The 24,647-nt window shown below is 48.1% G+C and overlaps 3 protein-coding genes and 1 long non-coding RNA gene across 6 annotated transcripts; 2 read left to right on the top strand and 2 right to left on the bottom strand.

Annotated features, from left to right (window-relative positions):
* Nucleotides 1–1,430: 1,430 nt before the first annotated feature.
* acads (acyl-CoA dehydrogenase short chain) lies at nt 1,431–6,747 on the bottom strand. 2 transcript variants are annotated; one of them, XM_086187388.1, is made up of 10 exons: nt 6,595–6,747; nt 5,074–5,234; nt 4,844–4,993; nt 4,655–4,766; nt 4,009–4,160; nt 3,761–3,931; nt 3,520–3,657; nt 3,281–3,376; nt 3,144–3,200; nt 1,431–3,060 (listed from the first exon to the last, which is right to left on the bottom strand). In XM_086187388.1, exons 1-10 carry the CDS (start codon nt 6,620–6,622, stop codon nt 2,908–2,910), a joined length of 1,218 nt encoding a protein of 405 aa, XP_086043514.1. In that variant the 5' UTR covers nt 6,623–6,747; the 3' UTR covers nt 1,431–2,907. The 2 variants fall into 2 exon arrangements, with proteins under 2 accessions (XP_086043514.1, XP_086043515.1); XM_086187389.1 differs by having other exon boundaries at nt 6,517–6,633.
* A 278-nt stretch (nt 6,748–7,025) lies between these two features.
* On the top strand, nt 7,026–13,037 carry LOC147243558 (uncharacterized). 2 transcript variants are annotated; one of them, XR_015110396.1, is made up of 4 exons: nt 7,026–7,164; nt 7,706–7,804; nt 7,921–8,207; nt 12,606–13,037. It is a non-coding gene; the product is annotated as an uncharacterized LOC147243558 (long non-coding RNA). The 2 variants fall into 2 exon arrangements; XR_015110395.1 differs by lacking the exon at nt 12,606–13,037 and having other exon boundaries at nt 7,921–11,639.
* On the bottom strand, nt 7,295–23,600 carry crybb1 (crystallin, beta B1). The gene is made up of 7 exons (XM_086187391.1): nt 23,585–23,600; nt 13,679–13,788; nt 13,309–13,452; nt 11,701–11,819; nt 11,443–11,575; nt 10,304–10,446; nt 7,295–8,176 (listed from the first exon to the last, which is right to left on the bottom strand). The coding sequence occupies exons 3-7, from the start codon at nt 13,429–13,431 to the stop codon at nt 7,999–8,001; spliced, it is 696 nt and encodes a 231-aa protein (XP_086043517.1). The 5' UTR covers nt 13,432–13,452; nt 13,679–13,788; nt 23,585–23,600; the 3' UTR covers nt 7,295–7,998.
* cryba4 (crystallin, beta A4) lies at nt 19,785–23,053 on the top strand. Its single transcript, XM_086187393.1, has 6 exons — nt 19,785–19,898; nt 20,401–20,444; nt 20,656–20,774; nt 21,444–21,585; nt 22,546–22,688; nt 22,814–23,053. Exons 2-6 carry the CDS (start codon nt 20,406–20,408, stop codon nt 22,959–22,961), a joined length of 591 nt encoding a protein of 196 aa, XP_086043519.1. The 5' UTR covers nt 19,785–19,898; nt 20,401–20,405; the 3' UTR covers nt 22,962–23,053.
* Nucleotides 23,601–24,647: the final 1,047 nt, after the last annotated feature.

Raw genomic sequence — 24,647 nt, 5'->3', positions numbered from 1 at the left:
GGGGCCTCCAGGCCTGGTGGAGGAGTCCCGTCACGATCTGGACCCAAGAGGGCCCCCCCAGTTGTAGTGGTTTTTGCGCAACAGGGACCCTAAGAGACGCTCGTGCGCGCGGTGAAACATCCTCCCTCGAGTGTGTCAGGGGTGATAAATGTGTGTAACCTGAATAAAAGCGACGTAGTTTGACGTAAGATGAAACATTCCGGACTTTTTTCTCTCTCAAAACACAAACAAACAAATAAAAAAAAGAGATACTGCATTTTTTGGTTCAGGTACTTTTCCAAAACCTCCCAGGCATTTCCAGGTTCTCCATGACTGTATTTAACCTGCAAGTATTTGTACGTTTCTTTTGTAACATTTAATTTGTAACGTTTTGTTCTTATAGCACCCCCCCCCTTGGTGGGCGTGGCCTCGTCACGTCCATCCGTCCTGGTTTTGTGATCAAAGGGGACGTTGGGGTGTTTGTGTCGTCTGTCTCTTCATAGAAGCAACTTTTCTAATAAAGGAACACCTTTTTGCACGCGTGTGTGTTGGTTCTTGACAGGTGAGTTTGGTGATTCTGGTCCAAACAGGATCATCATCAAGGAGGAGACCTGGACCCAGAGGTGCAGACACAGGACGATGAGGCTGGACGAGCGAATCCCCGTCCAAACACAGAGAACCTAAGGACAGATGCAGTACCAGCTGGTCCAGTACCAGCGGGTACTAGAAGCTACTAGAAGCAAATGTCACTGCTGAGGGTGAGACAGTGAAGGGTTTGTCTAGTGGTTCAGTTCCATAAGATAGGGGGGGCGGGGGGTCACACGGTGTCCTGGTTTTGTCCTCCATGTGTCCACTGGTCTTTTTTCTTTCTGCATTTGAAATGAGCTCAAATCAAATCCAAACATGGCCGCCAGACTCAGATGGTCAGAACCTCATCAGCTGCCGAAAAAGCAAAATTGCTTGTTCTCATCTGACGTAGAGGAAACAAGGGGGAGCCAAAATGTGATGTGATGTCATCGCCCCCCCCCCACGGTGCGTTCATGTGCCCAAGGGGCGCTGGAGCACAAGAGGCCCATTTGAACAATGAAAATCATCATTAGCAGCAGCAACAGGACGTTTGGATGGGGAGCAATTAGGACCCTCACATGGATCAACACACACACACACACACACCAGTGAGTCCTCCTGTAGACATCCTGGGAAAACTTCAGCTCCATTACTGACTGACCTGTTACATATTAATACTCTCATAAATACCTTAAAGTCACGCAGTACTACAACTACTTCCAAAAATGGAGGCCACAACGGTGGATTTTTTTAACGAGTGATCGTCTCAGCGCCACCATGTCGTTAGCGGTCAGTCTAGAGAGAGGAAGAGAGGATGGCGACAGGTTTAAGATCAGCTGATGGTCTCTGACTCCTTTCATCAAATATTAAACTAAAAGGCTTCAAAGAGTTAAAAGTGTGTTTTATTCCATGTCACATGATATATTACAGTAGAATATGTACAAGTACTTGAGGCACGAGAGCTCTGTACTCCACAGATACAGTTGAAGACTCCCACCGGAGTCTGAGGAGTTCACACGCGATCCTACAACATCGACCAGGTAGACAGCACCTGAGGAGGGAAGCAGAGACACGAGGCACCATGTCGCCCTCTGCTGGTCAAACCTTCTCTCGTCATGTTGCTTCCTCCTGCTTTAAGGCGTGACGGGAGATGAAAGCGTCCATGTGGTCAACGAGAGTGAAACCAGCTCCTAATAAAGAAACTCAGCTCATGGATTCAAGCTTGGTGACGGTCAACAATCATCAGGGTGCTCCTCCAGACCCGTCCTACTCCAGCACACCTTCATGGTCTGTAGCGGCGCCACTTCCTCCCGCCATCCACCAGGACGGAGGCGTGCCGCTAAGAGCAATCTGAACTAAACCTGCAGACCCTAGACGAGCGATGGAGAGTTGATGCCGGAGGCGGGACAAACTTCCTGTGTCACGTCTCCATGGGTGATAAATTCCTGGTTACCCGGCAAACACGGACACGTCCAGGACAGCAGGTGGCTCCCTGCTGGGGAGCCGAGAGGGAAGCGACGCCACACTTTGATTTGAGTTTCTGAGTAAAGCGAATAATTCTAACAACAATAATTGTGCCAAGTCATCAACCTTCATACGTAGAAAAGCTCCCAGGTAGTTGAGCTGATGCTTCGACCCGCTCAGCTGACAGGACCCGCAGACCGCGGCGGCGTCTTGTTCAGGACACCCTCCAACAGGAGACGCAGCCACGACCGGCGAAGTGGAGCAGATCTTCAGACCCACGCCGTTAAATGTTCACATTCTGCTTGATGAGAACCGCGTCGCCTTGTTCACGCCAGCGATCAACCATCAGCATCTGATCACCTGTCCTGGGTCCGTTCACCTGAGACGAAAACTCTGAACTGGAAGTTTTTATTCATAACAAAATTAATTGGCACAACCGTTGGTGCTTTTCTACTAACGAGTTCTAATTAGGCTTCAAACCTCACTTTTCATTTTTACAAGCTTTTATCCAACTTAAGAAATTCTGTCAAAGCGGCGCTGCCATCAAACGCGACGCTCCGGTTTGGAGACTTTCCCGCGGTTTCGCTTCCTCCTGGCTCTCTTTGATGACTCGTTGTCCGTTTGGCTCCTCAAACTGTTTTGCTGGTTTTAGTTTTCATGTGCAGACTGAAGTCGACTGTTGGTCATCGACTCACTCTGACGACGGCGAGTTGCTTTCTTGCCGTGACCAAACCATCGACTGAAATCTATCAATCAAAAACGCCGCAATCATGGGGGGTAGTGGGACGGCCCTCCGGTGGTGGAATCTCATCCATGAACAGAACAGCGGGCTCATCTGTCATGGCGGCGTCTCTCCTGACGCCCAGGCCGAAGCAAAGGCCCTGACAGGAGTCGGGTCTAAACTTGGTACTCCTTCAGTACCTGGCCGGCGATCACCAGCCGCTGGATCTCACTGGTGCCCTCGTAGATCTCGGTGATGCGAGCGTCGCGGTAGTGCCTCTCAGCAGGCATGTCCGTCACGTAACCCATCCCCCCCAGAACCTGGATCGCCTAAATCCAAACGAAAACAGACAGAATAAAAGCTGGAGCTACGAGGACGAGTCCAGCGGCCCGGAACCGGGTTGGCTTCTTACCTGATGTGAGCAGAATGTGGCAGCTTCAGATGCTGCGAGTTTGGCCATGGCGGCTTCCTGTCGGACAAAGGTGGAGGTCGAGTCTTAAAATTCTAAATAAATGATGTGGGACAGGCGGCGCGGGGGCGACTGCGTACCTTACTGAAGGGTTTCTTTGCGTCTCGGAGAAGCGAAGCCTTCCAGGTAAGCAGCCGAGCGCTCTCCAACGCCACCGCCATGTCCGCCAGTTTGAACTAGACCAGCAACAGTGGGTGGACAATGATCAATAACAACTCAACAGTCCCAACAACTGCAATACCCGATACCTGACACCAGGGGGCAGAGGAAACAGCTCGTTAGCCAACAGCTGCTTATCTCCAGGTGCTGAAGGCGTTACCTGTATGGCCTGCAGCTTGCCGATTGGCGCTCCGAAGGCGTTGCGTTTGTGTGCGTAGTCTGCAGCACAGTCCAGAGCCGCCTGAGCGATACCGAGGGCCTGAGCCGCGATCCCGATCCGGCCGCTGTCCAGGGTTTGCTGTGTGGGACAAAGAGAACCTTAGCTGGACCACCAGCCCTGGAGGAACAGGAACTGGAGCTCAACACTCATACCAACAAAAAATGTCACACCAACATGTTACCATGGCGATTTTGAAGCCGGCGCCGCGAGGACCCAGCATGTTGCCCAGCGGTATCCTGCAGTCCTCCAGGATGATGTTGGCCGTAGAAGAAGCCCTGATGCCCAGCTTGTCTTCTTTTTTGCCCAAGGAGAGTCCCGGGTGGGGCATTGGGATCCAGAAGGCACTGATACCCTGGAACGAAACGGCGAGAGGATTGTTGGTCTCAGCGCCCGACAAACGAGGGAGCGTGAAGACGAGCAGCGACGCACCTTGTGCTTCAGCTTCTTATCTGTGGTGGCGAACACAATGGTGGCAGAGGCGTCCCAACTGTTGGTGATCCAGGCTTTGGTTCCGTTCAGCACCCACTCGTCTCCCTCCTGACGGGCCACTGTGGAGGCGGCGCCCGCGTCACTGCCGTTCCCTGAGATCCAGATCAAACATCTCACATCAAATTCATCCTGGTTCCAGACGGTGGGATCAGATCTTGAGGCGTCAAGATCCACGGATGATGCTGGGATCGACGCCGGACACTCAGCTAGAGACTCAACCAACCATCCATCCCTCCTGTGCGAACGCGTCATCTGGCAGGCGCCTACTAAAATATTTATCTCCATTTTTTGCCAAAACCCAGCTGTTAGCAGCTGGCGGCAAACTGAGCATCTCAGAGTGACGTCACTTGGAAATCTGCCTTCCGAACATTTCAACCAATATCATCAGTTAAAGATTCACTTTCCAAAAAACACTTGAGTTTAAAAAAAAACGGAGCTTTGATTTAGAAGCATTTTTATGGCCCCCTAAAGGGCCCCGAGGCAGGGGTTGGGAAACACGGATCAAAGTGCAAAGCAGTTTTGGAGTTCCTGGTTTTTTAGCGCCTCTCTGGTGTCACACACACATGCGAGCGTCGTTAATCATCACCTGGCTCGCTGAGGGCGAAGCAGCCCACCTTCTGCCCGGTGGTGAACGGCGTGATCCACTGCTGCTTCTGCTCGTCGCTGCCAAACTTCAGGATGGGTCCGATGTAGAGAGACTGCGAACAGGGAGAGAGCAGCTCAACCAACCAGAAACCACCGAGCAGCGAGCTCCACGCGGACCGGCGCTACCCACGTTGTTAACGGAAACCACCACTCCGGTGCTGGCGCAGCCTCGGCTGATCTCCTCCACGGCCAGGCTGTAGGCCAGGTAGTCCATCCCGGCCCCACCCAGCTCCTCGGGGACCTCCATGGCCAGGACGCCCATCGCCCCCAGCTCCTCAATCTGAGTGTTCACAGGAAAGGGTCACATGACATGCTTCATCAAGCATCTGTGTGTGTGTGTGTGTGTGTGTGTGTGTGTACCTGTCTGGCCGGGTACAAATGCTCTCTGTCGAGTTTGGCGGCGATGGGGGCCAGTTCTCGGTCAGCGTAGTCCCTGCAGGTCTGTCTCAGGATCTGATGCATCTCAGGCAGCTCCGCGAGCTGCGTCATACTCCGACAAGCGCTGAGCGCCGCGGCGAAAGCTGCAGAGAGAGACGGCGTGCTGTAGTCGCGCGGTCTAGCGAGCGGTCACAACCGTTTTACACACAAACATCAGCAATGTTCCAGCCCCCCCAGGTCCTGGTCTTCAGCCCCACCACAGGGTCACAATAACATCTGATTACCAGATGAACGCCTGTAGAGCTACGGAGGCCTGGAGGGGCCAGAGAGGGAAAATGAGAGGAGGGTTATGTGGCGAGATAAAAGTTTTCCTCTTAATTCAGTTATTTTGAGGCTATGAAATATGAATTATTCCAATTATTTGATGAAATGGTGGCCACAAGATAATCAGAACTTGTCCTGCCACTTTCATCAGTGGGAGCAGGTTTCAGCTGGTGGGCTCAGAAGAACTGACTCCAGGGACCATTCAGGTCAACTCTTCTGTCCATCCTCAGACACGTTGGAACACTTCGTTGTCAACGATTGTTAATAAGACTAAAACTACTTTATTAATCCCACACAGGGGGAATTTAAGAAGTTCCAGCAGCGTCTACAGAGGACGACAACTGTTATGAAATGTGTTGTATTCCACACATAAAGCTCACGTCCACCTCTGCCTGTGCTCGTCTTTTACTTCAAAAGGTCTGATGTCGAGTCAAACAATCTCAGTATTTCTTAACAACACTGAAATAATCTTTTGTTATAACATAGTTTGGTTCTGTTGATCAAGGAGCTCTGTCCCTTTAAGATAAACTGAAATGTTTATTTAACTACAATATTTTCACACACGCTCTCACAACCTTAACATTCGAGTTACTTGTAACATTTCTCCTATTATGTTTCTGCCACACGAGCCTGCATGAGAGGAACAGAGGCAGAAATACCGGCGAGGAGCTGACTGGGTTGAGTTAGCTTAGCTTAGCTTAGCTTAGCTTCCGCCGCTATGTAGGTGAAAGGTCACGTCACTGTCACCTTTACAACTCTCAAAAACACAACGAGTCGCTTTCGTCCAGGCAGCAACAAGCTGACCTTGTTGACTTAATTGAAAATTAGTGGTGACGTCACTGGTTTGGTTAATTTGACCGCAGCCTGCCGGCCAATTCAACCTTACTTAACTCTTAGCCGAGATGCTAACTGGAGGAATCCCTCGGCAACCCTGGTGTCACCGGGATGAGTCGATAGCCAAAGGTGATCAATAGTATCGGTTCATTAGCCAACTTATCAGTTATTTTAAATATTCAGATAACATCAGAAATGTTAGCTTCACCGGCACACAGACTAAGCTAACTCGGTATGTGCAGTAAGGCTGTACCAACACACACGCACCGAATCAAGCTAGCAGCCCGGTGGGGAGCCCGATACTTTCTGTTTTAGCCTTTCGCGTTTTTCTGCAAATGCTCGCACCTTTCCTCGCTTTAAAGAGCGCAGCCATGGTTCCGTCCTCCCGGCTCGGGCTTCAGCCGCCGTACGGACCTGTAAGCGCGGTGTTATGAAGCGCACCGTTGCGTTTACGTACAATCGGAATTGTTACAACTAGCTTAATGACGTATGCGGACGAGAAGAATATACAGCAGGTTTGAGAGAAGAAGAAGAAGAGAAGGAAGAGGAACAATCACAGGTGTGTCTTCAACAGTTATGTTAACGTGTTTTCGTTACATCTGCTTTTGTCCCGGGATCAGAATTTGCAGTGAAGTTACTGTCGTGGAAGGAGTAAAAACTAATGTTTTTTTTTTCGGGAATCCAGGTAGGCAGCACGTGACCCAAATTAACACGACATGACGTCAACGCGTCAAACGCATTCCAGGAATGCGCTGACGGTTGAAATCACCTACAAATACTGACTCTTTCAAACCAATGACGTCTCCACCCGCGTTCATTTTCCACTGGTTCTTTTCTGTCACTGGTGCGTGAACTTCGAGACTAATTTTTATTATAAACCCAACCGCTTGATACCCTGAATCAACCACAGAGCGTGTAAGTGCCTCGCCTTCTGGTTGCTATGGGAACAACTGCTTTGAAAAAAATAAATACATCTGATCATCGTTTACATGAAAATATTTATTAACAATCAAAGTGAAAGGGGTTTAATTCAAGTAATACACAGAGAATATGTCATAAACTGGACCTGGATACCCAATTGGATGCAATGATTGTACTTTCTTGTGCATTTTATTGCATATTAATTTTATTCATTTACAGTATTTATATATCTCAATTCATGTAAACAAAAAAAACATACAAAATCCTTTAACCTAATCTTATTTGATAAGATAATTTAATTAACTGATTACGGATTCTTTTAGCCACATTTTATTGTTTCAAAATTATTTGGAAATTATTACATTTGTTCTAACGTAGTACAAACCTCTTCACTAAAATACTGTGAATATGATATAAAGGTAACTGTGTCATTAATTTAGGTAAAAATGTTTCCCCCAAACGGGCAGGAGTTTTAAAATCATATGCGATTGAATGAATGTGGTTCGACTTTAACATGTTTACGTGTGTACGGCAGAAGGTGACCGGTTCCGCCACTGGAGGTCATGTAAAGGTCATCAGCTCCTACAAGAATATTCTCCAAACTCCTGAGTGATTTTCTGCAGAATCAATAAAGGTAATCCAGCCAGGGATGTTTGAGGTTTTTCACAACATGTTTATTTTTTAGCACCATAAAAAGTCAGTTAAGGTTGTTCAGTGTAATACTCATTCTGTCTTTCCTTTGGGATGGAGCGATGATGGTGGAGGTTCAGGAAAGGATCGGGTGTTTGGAGAAATAAAAAGCTGCACCAGACGGCCAGCAGGTGGCGTTCACTTGCTGGCAGAGGTGAGGTTGAAGCAGCCTCTCTGGTGGAACTGCATATCCCTGATGCGACGCATGGACTGGATCTGGGGCTGGATGGCAGAGAAGTCGTTGTAGTGTCTGTAGTCACCGCACTCAAACAGGTACTGGTAGCCTCTGTATCCAGGGTACTGGTAACCCACCCACCTGACAGACAGGGAAGGACGAGGAGGGGAGGGTGAGTCCAAAGGTGCCTGAGCTTTAGAACGTCAGACGACACAACACGGAGAACATATACAATCATACTGTATACGCAAGCGTATGGGTGGAGAGCGTTTTCAGCTCCACGCCACTGGTTGATGTTGCTAGTTAGAAGAGGTGGATTGAGCCGTGCGAGGAAGACGCAGACCCGGACAGAAGAGTTGGAATGAGAACAGCAGGGACGCACCGACTGGGACATCCTGAGCTGACAGACACTGGAGAGGACTGAGGGTGGAGGCTCCCTGGAGCTGAGGAGCGCTGCAGCTTCATGACCTCCACCTGCGCCGACATTCGCCTGGTTGGATTTACGCTTACAACCAACGTAGGACGAGTCGGATTAACGCCGTGGTTTGCAGGACGAGTCATCGTGACAGTGTCCATTACAGCTGCCGATCGGCTGGTGCATCCCAACACAGGGAACTTCCCTGATGAACAACCACGAAGAACACCAGAGAGAACCGAACAAAAAGATACCAAGAAGACCTCAGAGGAGGGACATGCAGACACATCACCCCGTCAAACTATGAGAACGAATCTGGTTGAAAGAATAAACCAGTGTAAACCAGTGTAAACCAGTGTAAACCAGTGTAAACCAGTGTAAACCGGCTCAGCCGAGCCGAGATGGGAGCACAGGACTGCTGATCAGGCACAGTCTTTAAAATGCGCATCCACACAGAAACGGTTTCAGCTCACAGGAGGATTTTCCACAGTCAAAGGGTCATAACCATGAAAGCTGGCCCCCCTTGACCTAAACCTGGACTCTGGACCAGCAAGCAGACCTCCTTCAGCACATTTCCGCAGCCTTTAGGGCAGGCGGGTGCCCCACTAGTGGACTGCCCTCCTGAGTTCAGCTTTGGAACCGGTTCTAAAATCAGCCACCAGAGGAGCTGTGAGACCCTGACACACTTCTCCCTGGAGAACCAGAGCAGAGCAACGTTCCCCGGTTCCTCAGCAAAATGAGGAATACTTTATTGACGCTTGTACTTAACGCTTGACAGCATTTTTATGAAGTATCACTTTTTTTTTTAAAATGACCTAAAAACTGAAAAGCACAAATGGAAGTAGAAGACAACTAGACGCTAAATTTAAGGTAAAATAAGCAGCTAGAAAATTAAATCTAAGTTCAGAGAAAACAAAGAACACGTGAGGACAGGAACAACTGGAGGCTCGAACCTCTCAATGTCCCGAACCCAAACGCGGCGAAGGTCCAAACAGAGCAACGGCCCCTCACACGCGGCCCTGTGGGCATCACCCCGACCCCGAGCAGGCCAGAATGTTTGAGAACCTCTGTGTTAGGAGGTTCTCCAGTTCTTCAAGAGGTTCTAGGGGTCATTGAGGAGGTTCTACACATAGTATAGGAGGTCTTGCTGTTGTTGAAGAGTTCTAAGGATCATTTAAAAGGTTCTAATGGTCATTTGGGAGGTTCTGTTTTTTTTTTTTAAGTCCTGACCTTCAATCTAGAGAGATTTAGGAACATTTGTGGTCGTCCATGAGCTTCAGGTGCCCACCGAAGAAGTTCCAGGGGTCTTTCAGGGGTTCCAGGGGTCATTGATAATCTAGCAACCTGACCACTCACCGAGTTCTTTGGGTCCTTTTAAGGGGGTTCTAGAAGTGATGAGAGATTTTATGGAGGTCTTTAAAAAGGTTCTAGTGGTTGTAGATGGCCTAAAAGAGATTTGGTGGAGAGGTGTTGGTTCTTTCCCACACTTCAGTTCCAAAAAAGCAGAGGGATCAAGGAACCCCAGAGCTGCTCCCAGAAATCATAAAATGTCAAGAAACATTCCTGCTAAATATACACATTTTTCAGCAAACAAGACGCCGACCAATCAGCTTCCAGCCTTGTGATGACATGTCATCCTTTTTTTTTATGAACAACCACATTGTGGTGGAACTCCAGAGGCCTGCGGCTTCCTCTGAAGCAATCAAAAAAGGAAAAAACAGTAAACAAATATTTGTAGTACAGCGCGTCCACTTGCTGTGTGGGTGGAAGGCGAGCTGAGAGGTGTGCCTCAGACTCCGGGACAGAGTCTGTCCTCACTCTCAGCCACGAACTGTGAAGGTGGGAGTACTTACGATCCTCCTGGCACCCTCACGCTGCCCACTCTGTCACAGAAGCCATGCGCCCAGAGGGTGGGCACGTCGTCCTCCTGGATCTCCATCTTGTTGCCCTTGAAGTCAGAGAGCTCATACAGGCAGATCTTGTGCTCCATGCTGTCCTGCAGGCAGAAATCAGGGCAGTGTTGATGTGTGAAGCTGCACTTGTCAGGTTATTCCTGGTTGTTGGCGTGGGATCTGGGAGAAACTACGTCACTGCAGAGATGACGCGGCAGAATATCAACGAATCAAAAACGATGATTTATGATAAACGAAGGGAAGATTTTAGCATCTGCAGATAAACAAACTCCCTCTAGTAGAGAGGGTTGTGAGCGGAACCCCTGTCGTTGCCGTGGCAACCACTACGTACTCCATTTTAAACTGACGGCTCTTTTTTTTCAGCAGCTGTAGAAGTTGTGGCCGATGAAAATACTTCAAGTATAACAGCAAAAACTACCTAGGTACTACGCCGCATGCTGTCGTGAGAATTAATACTCGTGTGCTTCATCATGGATGCATGATGGCTTCACTGGTCAACCCACGTCACGGCGTCCTGCTGCCGTACTGAGAACCTGCCAATGACAACACTTCCCCTCCGGCTCGCTGGTGTGAAAGGTTCTGCAGGTTCTACCCTAAAACCTCTCGAGCCGGAGGCTCTGAGGTCACGGGGGGGGGGGGTTCTGGTTGGAGCGTGTGGAACATTCTTCCTCTCCCCCCACTGACTCGCTCCCCGTGAAGAACCGAGCGGGCCCGGCCTGCTCAGGGATCCAGCAGCACCATTGTCTACACGGCTGAAGCGGCACATCAGAATGAGACGCAAGCTAACGTTCACCCAGACCGGACCGGACTGGACCGAGGTGTTGGTTCTAGGTGGAGCAACAACGACGAAAACAGACCAGAACCTTGAGCCATCAAAGTGACCTGAGACCTGCAGAGGTTCCATCACGCATGAAGAAAACATCCACCCTCAGTTCTCTAACAAACTGCTTCCGGTCAAGTCCCAGTCAGGTGAGAGGCGTGGTTACCTGCGTGTGTGGCGGCAACAGCCCAGCCTGTAATAATAAGAATGGCGGCCTGGTGGCGCCAGTGAGGCCACAGAGCGTGAGTGCAGCTCGTACCATGCGGATGGGCCTGAGGGACATGAGGCAGTCGCTGCGGTAGGAGTTGCTCCAGGTGTCCCAGCGAGGATACTCGCCCTTCTCCATGATGAACATCTCCCCGCGGAGGTTCGTCTGCTCGAAGGCGACGAAGCTGGAGGAGGGGCGCCGCCAGGCACAGGAGGGGCACAGGAGGAAGAGACAAGACAGAACAATTAGAGGGACGGCACGGGGGGGGGGGTGAGTGAGAGGTGGTCTGGCTGGAGGAGGGTGACTTACGGGCCGCTCTCCACAATGATACTACGCACTTTGTCGATGCCACGGTCACACACGTTCATACACTCATTCTGGACCTCGATCATCCTGCCCTGGAAGTTCTCCTGGTCGAACAGCATGATCTGCAGACCGAGACAGCACACGTTACTCTGGAGCAACACGCCGACACCCCGGGCCTCCAGGCTCCCCCGGCGTCTGGAACCTACGTCACAAACTCCGGCGGTTCTCTGGGAGTCCAGACTGTTGCGGACATCCTTGAACCCTTGGCGTGTTCTGATTGTATGTACAGTCACATTGTAACATGACAAAGAGGATTTTTAGGATACAAACAAAAACTGTTCCCATGTGGTTCTAAAAAAACGACATGAAAACATTTCCCCCAGGACTTTTAAGAGTAAAAAGGCCCCTCAGCTCAAAATCCCAGGCCCCCTGAGCCTCCCTGTGTGAAGCCACACCTGAAGCAACGTAGCAGCCACGTCCCGTTTTTCTCCCCCTGAAAAATTCCCTAAACCTTCCTAGGACACGCTGAATGTTCCCTGAAGGAACCCTTGAAGAACTCATCGTGATTGTCCACAACTATCGTAGGAATGTCACCACACCAGTTCCGACTGGGAACGGGGTTATTCTAGCTGGGTTCCTCATGTGCGAGCGTTAGAAGCCCTGTGGGAGTGAACGCCACCTCCATGAAAGGAACAACAGAACAGAGCCCAGCTTTAGTATTTCCATCACGTTCTTTCATTGTTTCTAGTTTGATGGGTTTTGTTTTTTTACTGTTTCTCTGCAAATGAAAGACCATCAAAGACGAGCAGCTATGCAAAGCACACATTTTCTTCATAGATAAATTTTATATTCAATCTTTATGCAGTGAAACTTTTTTTCCACTGAAACTGTGTCACAACTCTCGGCAGGGAACATCTCCAGCCAGGGGCCGACGCGCGTTCAGGGTGCTTCAGTGGTTTTGGAGGTTCTGCTTGAAGTGAAAACATTTTCAGATTTTTGTCCAGAGGAAAGGCCTGCAGTTGCAGCCGTGAACGGATCAACGCTCTAACAGTTCCCCCCCGCCCGCAATCTTAGTTACAGTTCCACAGTAATGCAGAAGTAACAGCTGGACACAACAAGTACTTGTACTCTTTGCCACTGTCTACAAGAACGACTCATCAAACTCACTGAGAGATTCTTCCTCCTCCTATTTTGACACCAAAAATTTACCGCAAACTTTTATTTTTGTCTTGTTTTTAATTTAAAAAAATTTTAAATACAATTTTAACAACTTCCAAAAATGCACTTCCACCTCCATCCTTGTTTATGCTTCACTCATCAAACAGAAGACAGCGAGGTCAACCGCCACCCACAGCGCCTTCAGGGCTTCGTGCTCCAGAGTCACAAATGTAAGAGGGAGAAAGTTTACCGCACCTCAGCGTGTCACTCTACCGCCTCACGTGTGTGTGTGTGTGTGTGTGTGTGTGTGTGTGTGTGTGTGTGTGTGTGTGTGTCTCCCAGCATCAGCGGTTAAGTGCAAATGTTGGCAGACGTGTTTTTGCAGTTGGGTCAAATCAACCACTTAAAACAAACGCGTGCGGATGTGAGGAGGAAGAGGCTGCGGTGACTCACTCTGAAGGATCCCAGGCTGGGCTCTCCGGTCTTGGTGGCCTTGCTGGAGGCAGCAGGAGCCGGGGCTCCCTTGTCCTTGGCATCGGTGCCCTGGCTGGAGGCGGACTTGGCAGTCTGAGACATGGTGAGGGGCTTCAGGAGAGTCTGGGTGGGAGACATGGAAGTGTCAGGATAATAGAGTGAAGTAGTCGTCGAGGTGTTGACATTCTCACAGGGGTGTTATTTTTTTAATCCAAAAGGTGTTTGGGACTAAAACACAAGCTTGCAGGCTCATTTGGGCCCTGCTGGGTCTTTCCCCAGGCTGAGGGGGCTTCCTGGGTGTGGTTGATGGTGGGTGTTGTGGTGTATGTCTGCGTCTGTGTGTCCTTACCTGCGTTAGTATAGCTTGCAGTGCCGTGTGAGGGAGGCTGGCTCGTGCTGGTCCCTTCAACGCTCTCCCCAAGCTTTTATACCCTGGCAAAGGCCAAACGTCGAGGCTCACTGCACAATAGAAAGCCTCTCGTCATCACAGTCGGCCTGCGCCAAAGCCACCGGGTCATCGCATAGCCTAGAAACCACGCTGGCCCCTCTGGCCTGCCTGTAAGCATTTTACTATCAAAAGAAACCACTGAGCAAGGCATTCTCTGGTGTGTTGGTGGGGTGGGGCTGTAAGCATGGGTTGCATGTCCAGAGAAGGGATACAAAGGTGGGGAGGGCACAAAGAGGTAATCCCCTCTCTCTGTCACCTACACAGGAACACAAAAATACTCCATCTACTTGAGCTCTGACACCAGGAACAAACTGGCTGAGCAGCCTCTGATCGGAAGCAGGCACCTGCTAAAAAAGTATTCAATGTTTGGGTTTTTTTCATTTATGGAATTGAAATTAAGCACAAGCCTTCAAAGCAGCATTACACTGCTTTGCATTAAAAGACAAGTGGTTCAGCATTTCAGGAGATGTTCTTAATACGTCTCCTTCCTGGACAAAACAGTCTGAAGAGGTGGTAAGCTTAGCTTAGCATAAAGCCTTGAAGCAACTAGCCGGTCTGTGTGGAGGTTAAGAACTACACTTACATTGGCCGGGGCTGAAGGTCGTGCTAGGACCCGCTGATGTACGCAGGTAACACGCTAATGCTAGTCAGTCAGTCACATTCACTGGTTTTACTGTTTTAAATGCAAGTGAGACTTGGGCGTAAACATCCATTAATCAAATTGTGTGTTCACTATTCACTCTCTTCCATCTCTATTTTCATTCTCTACAAACGGGGGGGGGGGGGGGGGGGGCTGAATCCTAAGCGGGTAAATGCTTGGCTAAGTTCACCAGCTAGTTGCTGACTATTGGTGCTGAGCAGGTTGTGCAGAGAGCTGGTAGTGGGTGGGAAGTGTGAGCGTCAGTTAGCTCAGGTCCAGGCTAGTTAGCTTAGCCCATTGGCTGGTAGTGGGTGGGAAGTGTTAGCATCAGCTAGCTCAGGTCCAGGCTTGTTAGCTTCGCCCAATGGCTGGTAGTGGGTGGGAAGTGTTAGCATCAGCTAGCTCAGGTCCAGGCTAGTTAGCTTAGCCCAATGGCTGGTAGTGGGTGGAAGTGTTAGCATCAGCTAGCTCAGGTCCAGGATGCTGGTGTGTCCAGCAGGAATCCTCCTCCTCCTCATCATCAGTAGCAGCAGTCGCTCTTCTAGTCCTCAACAAACCTTTGGTTCTGTTGACCCAAGTTCCAGTGGAGCTTTGGAGGTGCTGCGTCAAATCACTGCTCCCAGTCAGGAAAGTAGTTCCGGCTACGTGTCTGATTCTACCACTACAACGCCTCCTCATGTTAAACTGGTATTCATCACCAAGGTTACACACAACCCTCCTGATATTAATGCAGGCAGAGAAGGAGCTACGCTAACACTTCCCACCCACTACCAGTCATTGTGCTAAGCTAACTAGCCTGGGTCTCAGCTCCCTAAAGGAGGGGCTCTGTCTTCTTGCCTCATTCTGGGGACGCTGGACAACAAGAGACTTACTCTAAAAGCTGGTGTGTCCTTTAAGTGTGGAACCGCTATCCAATATCAGGGTTTGGGGCTCGTGGCGATGAACCTTCTGGGAAATGTCAGCCATCCTGCAGCTTGATGAGCAGAAAGCATCTGACTATCCAGAATATTGCCTTTGAATTCAACTTTAGCTCCAAAGTTTTATTTATGCAGCGTGTAAACAAGCGTCTCTCCTCCCTGGTCGTCAGAGGTGTCGCTGTTGATGACGATAATTCTCAGATTACAGTCAGATTATAACTGGATTATGTGCCTTCAAATGAGATTATTTCTACTATGGAAGCAGGATTAAAGTGTTTGATATGTGCAGATTAGGTGTGAACTAATCCTGCTGTGTAATCTGAGTGATTATAATCTGCAGGATATCAAACTTCCCTGGAGATTTTACTTTAATTTTTAGGCGAATCAGATGAAGTGAGTCCTGATTTAATCTGTCATTTTTGTATTCTTACACTTTTATCCTGGTAAATCCTCCTCAAAACGATGAACAATTAAATTTCACCTGGATTTAAATTCTTTGAGTCTCCCTTTCTGGAGGGAACTTTTTGTCCGTTATTTTTTTTCTCGTCGGTTTTTGAGGGAATTTGTTGTCATCTCATCTTTGTTGGGGATTCTGACAGTGAGTGAGTTGCTGGGACTCAAGTATCACCAGTTCAGTATTGACAGCAGGATCTCGGTTGAGCGATGCTGGGTTAGAGCTCTGGTCTCAAGTTAACTGAAACTTAAAAAACAAACAACAACAACAACAAAAAAACAACCCAAACTAAAAAACTAGCAACACACTTCTATTAATCGATATTAGTTGGTGTTGGAGGGTTTTAGTTGGCGATTCATCAAAGGATTGGACGCGTGGAAGCCTTGGCGCTGCTGAAGGCCGTGGCTTGGAGGGGTTTCCAGTGTGTTTGTCAAGGAAAACCTGAGAGAATTTCTTCAGATTTGGCACAAACGTCCACTGGGATATGAGGATGGCTCCTAGAGGATCTTGATGGTCAGCAGCGAAGGTCAGTGCGACCCACACCCTTCATCACAATACAGGATTTCTTGTTTTTTTCTTCAACAAATCCCATGAAAAACTTCAGTCACTAACAGAAGCTGCAGGACACGTTGGCCTTTCCTACTCAAGCAGGAGTAAACCCTGTATTGGGGGGACTATTTTTCAGCTGTGGATTTATACAGCCGACATAAACCAGGTTCTGGGAAGAGCCTTAGTGGATGAAGATAGAACTGATTCTTGGAACAAAAGCGATCCTGCGCCTAGAACTCCGAGTACCTGGACAGAAATATTCCCAGTGACCTCTCGCTCCTCAACGACCAAATATTTGGTTGAAGAATCTGCTGTTGAAGAGGAGGCGTCCAATCTTACCGACCCTGTGCCCTTTTGTTCATAGACACAAAACCCAGTGGTTTTACTGGAACTCCCAGGAGGGAGAAACCTCAGGATTATTGACGCTCCTGGACTCTCCCCTTGTCTTTCTAGCAATCCACCCTCTCAGTCCTGATGCTGGGATCTCAGGAGGCCTCTGCAGGTGGATGAATGTGGGCCAGTGCTGTGTGTGTGTGTATACATATATAAATATATATGTATACACGTGTACATACATGTATATACGTGTACATACATGTATATATGTGTACATATATGTATATATGTGCACATATATGTATATATGTGTACACACACACGCACACACACACACACATATATATATATAAATATATGTATATATATATATATATATATATATATATATATATATATATATATATATATATATATATATATATATATATATATATATATATATATTGACATGGAGATAGATAGATTTTCGGCTGCTTCCATCAGTATAGCTGGACATGTACGGATCTCGCTGACCTCTTGACCTTTGCTTGCTGACAGCTAACTACCGTCAACCAATTAGCACAGCATGTTATTGATCTCTGCTTTCTCTCAACGATTGAGAAACAGCACACTGGTCATCGGCTGCAGATGTTAGTCTTCAGTGAATCATTCCCTGAGTTTCGGTCAGAAGGCAGTTTCCTGTCAGAAATCCTTGGAGGCTAACTTCTTCCTCGTGCAGTGTGGCGACATCATCAGCAAAGACCAATATGGCTGCCACTGATTCAAAATGATCTCTTGAACTGCTTCAAGGATGCAGAACCGCCAGCTACGTGTGTGTGGAGTCAAACACTTTTCAGGACTATTATGTGTCCTATGATGACGATAACATCTCATGGTGGAGGACAAGCTAGCAAGCTATCTTCTCGTGCTAACGTCCCATTCCTGCACGTGTACATCTGTGCTTGCGAAGCTCCTTCTTCCACTTATTTTTGTGCTGGTGTTCATCTCAAGCAGGTCAGAAAAACTGAGATTAGAAATTAGAGCGCTAACATGAACCTGTTGCAGTTCACTGGATAACTGTTAGCTAGCAGGCAGATGTCAGCGTGCATGATGGGAGTTTGAGGTCTGGACTTCAAGCAGCATCAATCAGTTACATTGATCCATATTTGAGATGAGACAGGACTGCGTTTAGTTTCCATTTGAGTCCATGTTTTTCGCTTGGTAGGGATTTGGTAGCATCCGCTGCTGGAGTAAAGGTTGTTAAAAGGTCAGGTGACACCAGTCAGTTTGGTACGAGCTCCTGACTGAACAATTTCATCGCTGCATTTACAAAAGTTAAATTCCTGAAGACATTTTTGGAGAAATTCGGTCTCCCATTGTGCATCATTCGCTGAGATTAAGGAGCTGAGACCCAGTAGCTTAATGTAGTGAACGGCAGTGAGTGGGAAGTGTTAGCCTAGCTCTGTCAAAAGTCATCAACTTGCCCCAAGGTAACCCAAACAGCTAACACTTCCCACCCACTTCCATTCATTGTGCTAAGCTAACTAGCGTGGGGTTCTGTCTTTTGTCCAGCTCTGAGGACGATAGACAATAAGAGGCTCCCACTAAAAGTAGCTGTGTTCTGAAAGTCTGGCCTTCTCTTGACACGTGGGGTGTTTATGGGCCCCCACTGGTAAAACTCACCAGTCCTGTAACGCTACAGGTGACAGGAGGGTGATCAGGAAAGCAGGGAAAGGCGACTGGAGAGTGCTGACAGAGTTCAGAGCGAATGTACAAAGAAAAACCTGCTGGATATCGATATCTGCTGGTTTAAATCACTGATGTCAGTACCAGTCCTGAAAACTCAGCAGCAGTCAGGCTCTGCAGATGATCAGCTCACAGGAAGTAAAACACACACACACACACACACACACACACACTCGTTTAACTGTATCTTATCTGCATCAAAGGGCTATGACACTGATAAAGAACCTGATGTGACGGCTGTGTTGAAATTCATTCAACGGTCGTTGGTTAGAAATTCTCCACAGAGCTCATTTATCTTCAGCCGAGCCCACCAGGAGGTTCCAGAGTGTCGGGCAAAGTGTTGCTTCACCAGAAGGCCGCCTGAATAACTTCCTTCATTCTGTTTATATTTGTGCAATCGTTTCCTCCAAAAGCTCCAGTGACACATCAGCTGCTGCGTCTGGCTTCGTGCTGCCTGTGTTCTCTGGTGTAGATATCCATCGGGGCACCTGCCTATACTGTATGAGTCAGATTAGTCACCTGATCAATAAGTGTTAAGAACGGGGGGGGGGGGGGGACTAAAAATGCCAGCTTCAGCTAGAGGACTTATATTTCTTATGTCAGTATCAGAAACCCTCATGTGGCTAAAAGGACAGCCACTGCAGACATCTGCAAACAGGACACGGGGGTTTTCCCCAACTGTTTGCTAAACTGAGCGCTGATTCATATCACAAACAGGAAATCAATTCTTCTTCTCTGCTCTGAAACAGTGGCCTACACAGGAAGTTGTGCTGTGTTTCCTTTGACTGTGTCAGAGCACTGATGAAGAATTGACCTACATGTAACATTAGCCAATGTGGCGAGCTAAATGTTAGCTACGTGTCAGTAAAGGGTTGCAGGGATGATGCGTTTTTGTAGTCCAACTGAAAGTTAGCATGTCAGGGATGAGGTGTGTTTGTAGTCCAACAGGAAGTGGTCATCTCCTGGTTCCTCCCCCAGCAGCCAATGGGATTGTTCCATGTGATTGTGGTGATTGAATCAGTAAATCAGCTCTGGTGAACAAAACCACTTGACACATATACAACACCACATCGCACACACACACACATGCACACACACGTATATATGCATAATCCGTGTGTGTAGTGTGCATATATACACTCACATAAATATGATCCTATCGTATCATCTTATCTCCCTGCAGATCCATAAATGGATCCTGATTGTTGTCATTTGTAGCCTCCAGCAGCTCAAATAAATAACAACAAGGTGTAGCCCCCCCGCCCACCTGTGCCATATATTCCTCCACGTCCACCTACAGACTGATAATGTGGTGTCTGCACTTCTGCCCCTCCACAGATTAACCACGCTTTTGTCACGGTGCACAAAGCCTGGCCCCTCCCTGCTGCTGAGCCGGGGCTTTCAGCATGGCCCCCTGCCAGGGGAGGCTTTAAAAGGGTGGGGGCGCGTGGCTCGTCTCACTCTCACGGCAGGACAACCTAAGAGCATCAAAGCAAGGTGAGTCTCTGTCCCTCGCCCCACCAGCGCAGCCGACCAGGCGGCCCCCGAAATTCACACACACATCCGTCCCTAACCAAACACCACAGGAGCCGCCGGGCTCCGGGCCCCAGATGCCGCCACTGCACCCAGTGTGTGAGATAAAGAGCCACAGCGGCCCGGAGGAAGTGGGCAGAATAAGAGACAGAGATAGGGTGGGTAGCACAACTGGACCCTCTTCATTCTTTGTCGGAACTATAAATAGACTCTTTCAGTCAGTCAGGCTCCACGCCGCCATGTTGGCGGCGTGTCAACCTTCTAAAACACACAGTTCCATGGGTCATTGAACACGCCTGTAGAGCAGCACATCAGACGCTCCACTTTCACAGAACTATTGGCTGGGGATGAGGCGTTAGCCGGCTGCGCTGGCGGTGGCGTCCGTCCACCTTTGTCACCCAAACTTGTTGAGTGTGATCAGCCGTCCTGTCGCTGTGGCGCCGTTTCAACCATATTTTCCTTCCAGACAAGATGACTCACCATTGCACCAAGTTCTCCGGCCACTGGAAGGTGAGTGTGCAGACGCAGCACCGGTGCATCATACATCCCCTCTCCGGAGGCTCCTCACACGTGGGATTTGTAGTTTCTGGGGCGACGATGCTGCTTGGGTCTCTGAGCTGAGAGCAGAACCAGCCTTTTCTGAGTTGATACGAATTTAACATGAAAATTGAAGTAAAGATTTGAAACTCCACCACCTGACCTCCTCGTGTGTCTCCTACAGATCATTGTTTTTGATGAGGAGTGCTTCCAGGGCCGCCGCCATGAATTCACCTCTGAGTGCTGCAACGTGATGGAGTTTGGCTTCGAGACCGTGCGCTCCCTCAGGGTGGAGAGTGGAGCGTGAGTAAACGCACACAGAGAGGTTTTACATCCACCGAGAGGAGCAGAGAATGCACCCCCGCCGCCACACTCATAAAACACAATATGGCTGAGAACAGGACTCGTCATCAGCAGGACTGAACACACACTTTACTTCCACAGGGGACAGAAAACCCTCAAAACCCAGAGTTAATTTACTTCAGATTCCCGTTGATCCTGGTAGTCCCTCATCTGCATATTTCAACATAACAGGTTAGGGAACTGGTTCCGCACCTGAAGCGGTGGTTCATGGGATTCATCAGCTGAGGAGGTCGAGGCTCCTGAAGTGACAGTTCCAGCACACCCAAACTTCACTTTGTTCTTTTCTCCATTCTAACGTTCACTCACTCACCCGTTCAGCTTCATCCACACAACGTTTCACCCCCCCGGCATTTTCCTACAAAAACCTAACCTCATTAACATTTTTGGCTGCAACCTTTAACTGAGGGGTAACCCACAGATCACCTTTGAGCACCAAGAACGTGTCAGAGAAGTCGTGAAAAAACTGAGGAAGTTTCATGATGTCAGATAGTTTGAGCTTCATCGATTTAGTTTGAGGAGACACAGACGTGCAGTGATGATGATGATGATGATGATGATGATGATGATGATGATGATTGATGAAGCTCCCCCCCCCCCCCCCCCCCCCAGCTGGGTGGGCTACGAGCACGCCTCCTACCAGGGGCAGCAGTTCGTCCTGGAGAGGGGAGAGTACCCCCAGTGTGATGCTTTCGGAGGAAGCAACGCCTACCACATCGAGAGGCTGACCTCCTTCAGACCCATCGCCTGTGCTGTAAGTTCCCTGGAAGCAGCGCTGGTTTACGTTCCCTTCCAGTGTTTACTCAGAATTTGTGTTTATATGAATGCAAGGGAGTCCAACGCAGCACTGACCTGACACAAATATGTCATTTTCATCATATTTCTTATCATATATCGTATTGCTGAGTTTGAGGCTAACATCCTACTTTTGTCTCGTTCCTCACATTTACAAGAAAGACGAGCAGCTAATTGTTTCGGAAAAAAGTTGATGAGGACATTAAGAAAAGAAAAGAAGAGTCGAACTGGCGACCACACAAATTTGTCAAAACAATCCATTAAATATAAACTTTTAAGAAATACACATTCAGTTTTCCTTGTCTTTTAAATCCATTCAGTTCCTGAGGCAGTGACAGCGTTAGCGGGCTTCACGCTGATTCACATTTGTTTACATTGTTGTAAATTCTCTTATTAGGTTTTTTCAGTGGTCTTTCACATCTCCAGGTAGGTTCTGGTTCAGTTACTCAGGAACTTCTTCCATATTTTTGAAATAAATGAGAGAATTGGAAGAAAAGAAACTTACAAAGAGAGAAGTAGGAGTGAAGAAACCTTTGATCTCACAAGATCCGATTCAAACCAGCTCAGTAGAAAAAGAGGATTTGTAAATTGCTTAAAAATTGAAAATGATGATATTTTTCTTTTAAAAAAGATGTGTAAATCAGAAGGATAATTGTTTGCTAACTGGGATGACTCCTACAAACCAAGCTTGTAAACAGAATTGCATGTAGGGTCAGTAAAGACTGGATGATTCTGAGGCTCGGATGAAACTCTGGAGGGAAGTCTATGTTGAGCAGCATCACCTCATCTCTGGGGTCCGGAGCTGGAAATAGTCGGTCCCCCAATGAGATCATTGCGGGACTGTCAGCCAGAACTGGAATGACCAGATAAACAACGCGTGTGAGGAATTTGTTCTTGTGTTCCTGTCGTCCCGCTGCAGAACCACAGAGAGTGTCGTATGACGATCTTTGAGCGTGAGAACTTCCTGGGCCGTAAGGGCGAGCTCAGCGACGATTATCCCTCCCTCCAGGCCATGGGCTGGTGCAACAATGAAGTGGGCTCTCTCAGGATCCAGTCTGGAGCGTGAGTCCCCCTCCTACGCTTAAGCTCCCTCGCTCCGTCTCATATTCTCTGTTCAGAAATAATCCCGCATGGTTTCATAAGAGTCTTTTGCAACTTCCCTCTCTGACGTTGTGATGTCTCAACAGCTTCGTGTGCTACCAGTTCCCTGGTTACCGTGGATACCAGTATATCATGGAGTGTGATCGTCACTGTGGAGAGTACAAACACTTCAGGGAGTTTGGCTCCCACTGCCAGACCCCTCAGATCCAGTCCATCCGCCGCATTCAGCAGTAACCACTCACTCCAGAGCCTCTCTCCCATGTGACCCTTGACCTTTGCCCCTCGCTGCTACCCAGTGCTGAATAAACTGTCTTTCTTAAACCTTACCGACTTCCACCACTGTATCTGCTTTTCTGAAGGAGATCACATGACGGTGAAGGTTTTTGGCAATAAAGAACGGAGTTTATAATCGCAGCCTACTTGTGAATCTGAGTAACAGCGTACGAACTCACATCAGTGGCAGAGCGACTGCTGAGAGTCGGTGACTGCTCCACCAACACCACCCTTGAGTCAGCAACACTCACCCCAGACACCCTGGGCTCATTTTCCAGCAGTTTATGGACGATGTGACTGTTTTAGCCCTTATTAAACTATTAAAAACTTATTTTGCATTAGCTGCTTTCTGATTGTTGACAGAAAAATCGATGTTTTTATTGTTAAATCTCACGACACTGCAAGTGATCGATGTTTTGTTAGCCACTACAAACAGTTGTCAAAGGTGCGAGTTTGTTTATTTAACCTTCGACCCCTAAAAGTTGGGTAACTGGGCCGTAGTGTCACTTCAAAATGAGCCACATTGCTGCTGTGGTGACTCGAAAAATGTTCATTGGTTTGATTTTTCTAGATTAAGAACCAACCTTTTCGGATGTCATCGTTTCCTTCACCTGAAGCGAGTGGACGGCTTCCTGGAGACGCTCGGGTTGTTCCTGACAATGAGCAAGAAGTTCCTGCAGAATAAACGAGGAAATTTAAACAAGCAATAAGAAAATCAACTGGAAATCAGCAAAAAAAAAAAAAAAAAAGATAATTTGCAAGAAAAAAACCCTGCCAATGACAAGAGAACTACATTTCTGATAATTGAAATGATTTATCCGGGTGTTTAAATAAACTCCTTCCGTCCGGGGTCTGAGACGAGGGCGGCAGCCTACACTTCTATTCATCTTCAATTGATTTGTTGGTTATTTTCATAATCATTCATTTTCGTCAATAAAATGTCAAGACCTTCTTTTAAAGATGCTCCTCTCAGCTCCCAGAGCTCAGAGACTCTTTTGTTCACACTGCAACAGTTCAGGTTTCTCTCATAAATGACAAAAAAAACAAAAAGCAAGTCCTGATATTTAGTCTGGAACCAGCAGATGTTTGATATTTTTGCTAGAAAAAAAAGAAAAACTCTTTAACGGACTATGAAATAGTTGCTGATTAATTTTCTTTCACTATTTATTGTTGCAGCTCTGTCTTGGACCCCACTTCCAGGCCTACGGAGGCCGGGGGAGGACAGGGTAAGTTGAACCGCAGGAGAAACTGCCCCGCCCCCTGTTCCTAGGTGTAAACAACAGGAGTCATGTGACCACAAATTCAGGAAGTGAACATCACATCATCACGTTCCTATTGGACTGACAAACACACGGTGAGTCAGCCGGAGCAGAAAAACAGATTTCTGTCACGAGTAAAGTGATCATATTTTTAAACTTCTCAAATCTACATCTGTAGTAAAGCTGATGTTTGGGACATTATTACACGTTAGTTACAGTCAGCGTGAACTACAACACAAGGTCGTAACCATGGCATCGTTGTGGATCCAAGCCACCAGGAGCTTCCCAAGAGAAGAAGAGAGCTTCCCATCATGGAGGCGGTGGGTTCCGTAGGCTTTGACAGACGTCCTCCGTTGTGTACAATAAAAACACGCAGACAAATAAACTG

Source organism: Aulostomus chinensis, chromosome 19, assembly GCF_037954235.1.
Source record: "Aulostomus chinensis isolate RoL2024-O1b breed Wild chromosome 19, RoL_Achi_v1.0, whole genome shotgun sequence".
NCBI classification, from domain to species: Eukaryota; Metazoa; Chordata; class Actinopteri; order Syngnathiformes; family Aulostomidae; genus Aulostomus; species Aulostomus chinensis.
The sequence above is the reverse complement of the archived record's forward strand: the minus strand, read 5'-3'. Positions and strand labels throughout refer to the sequence as shown.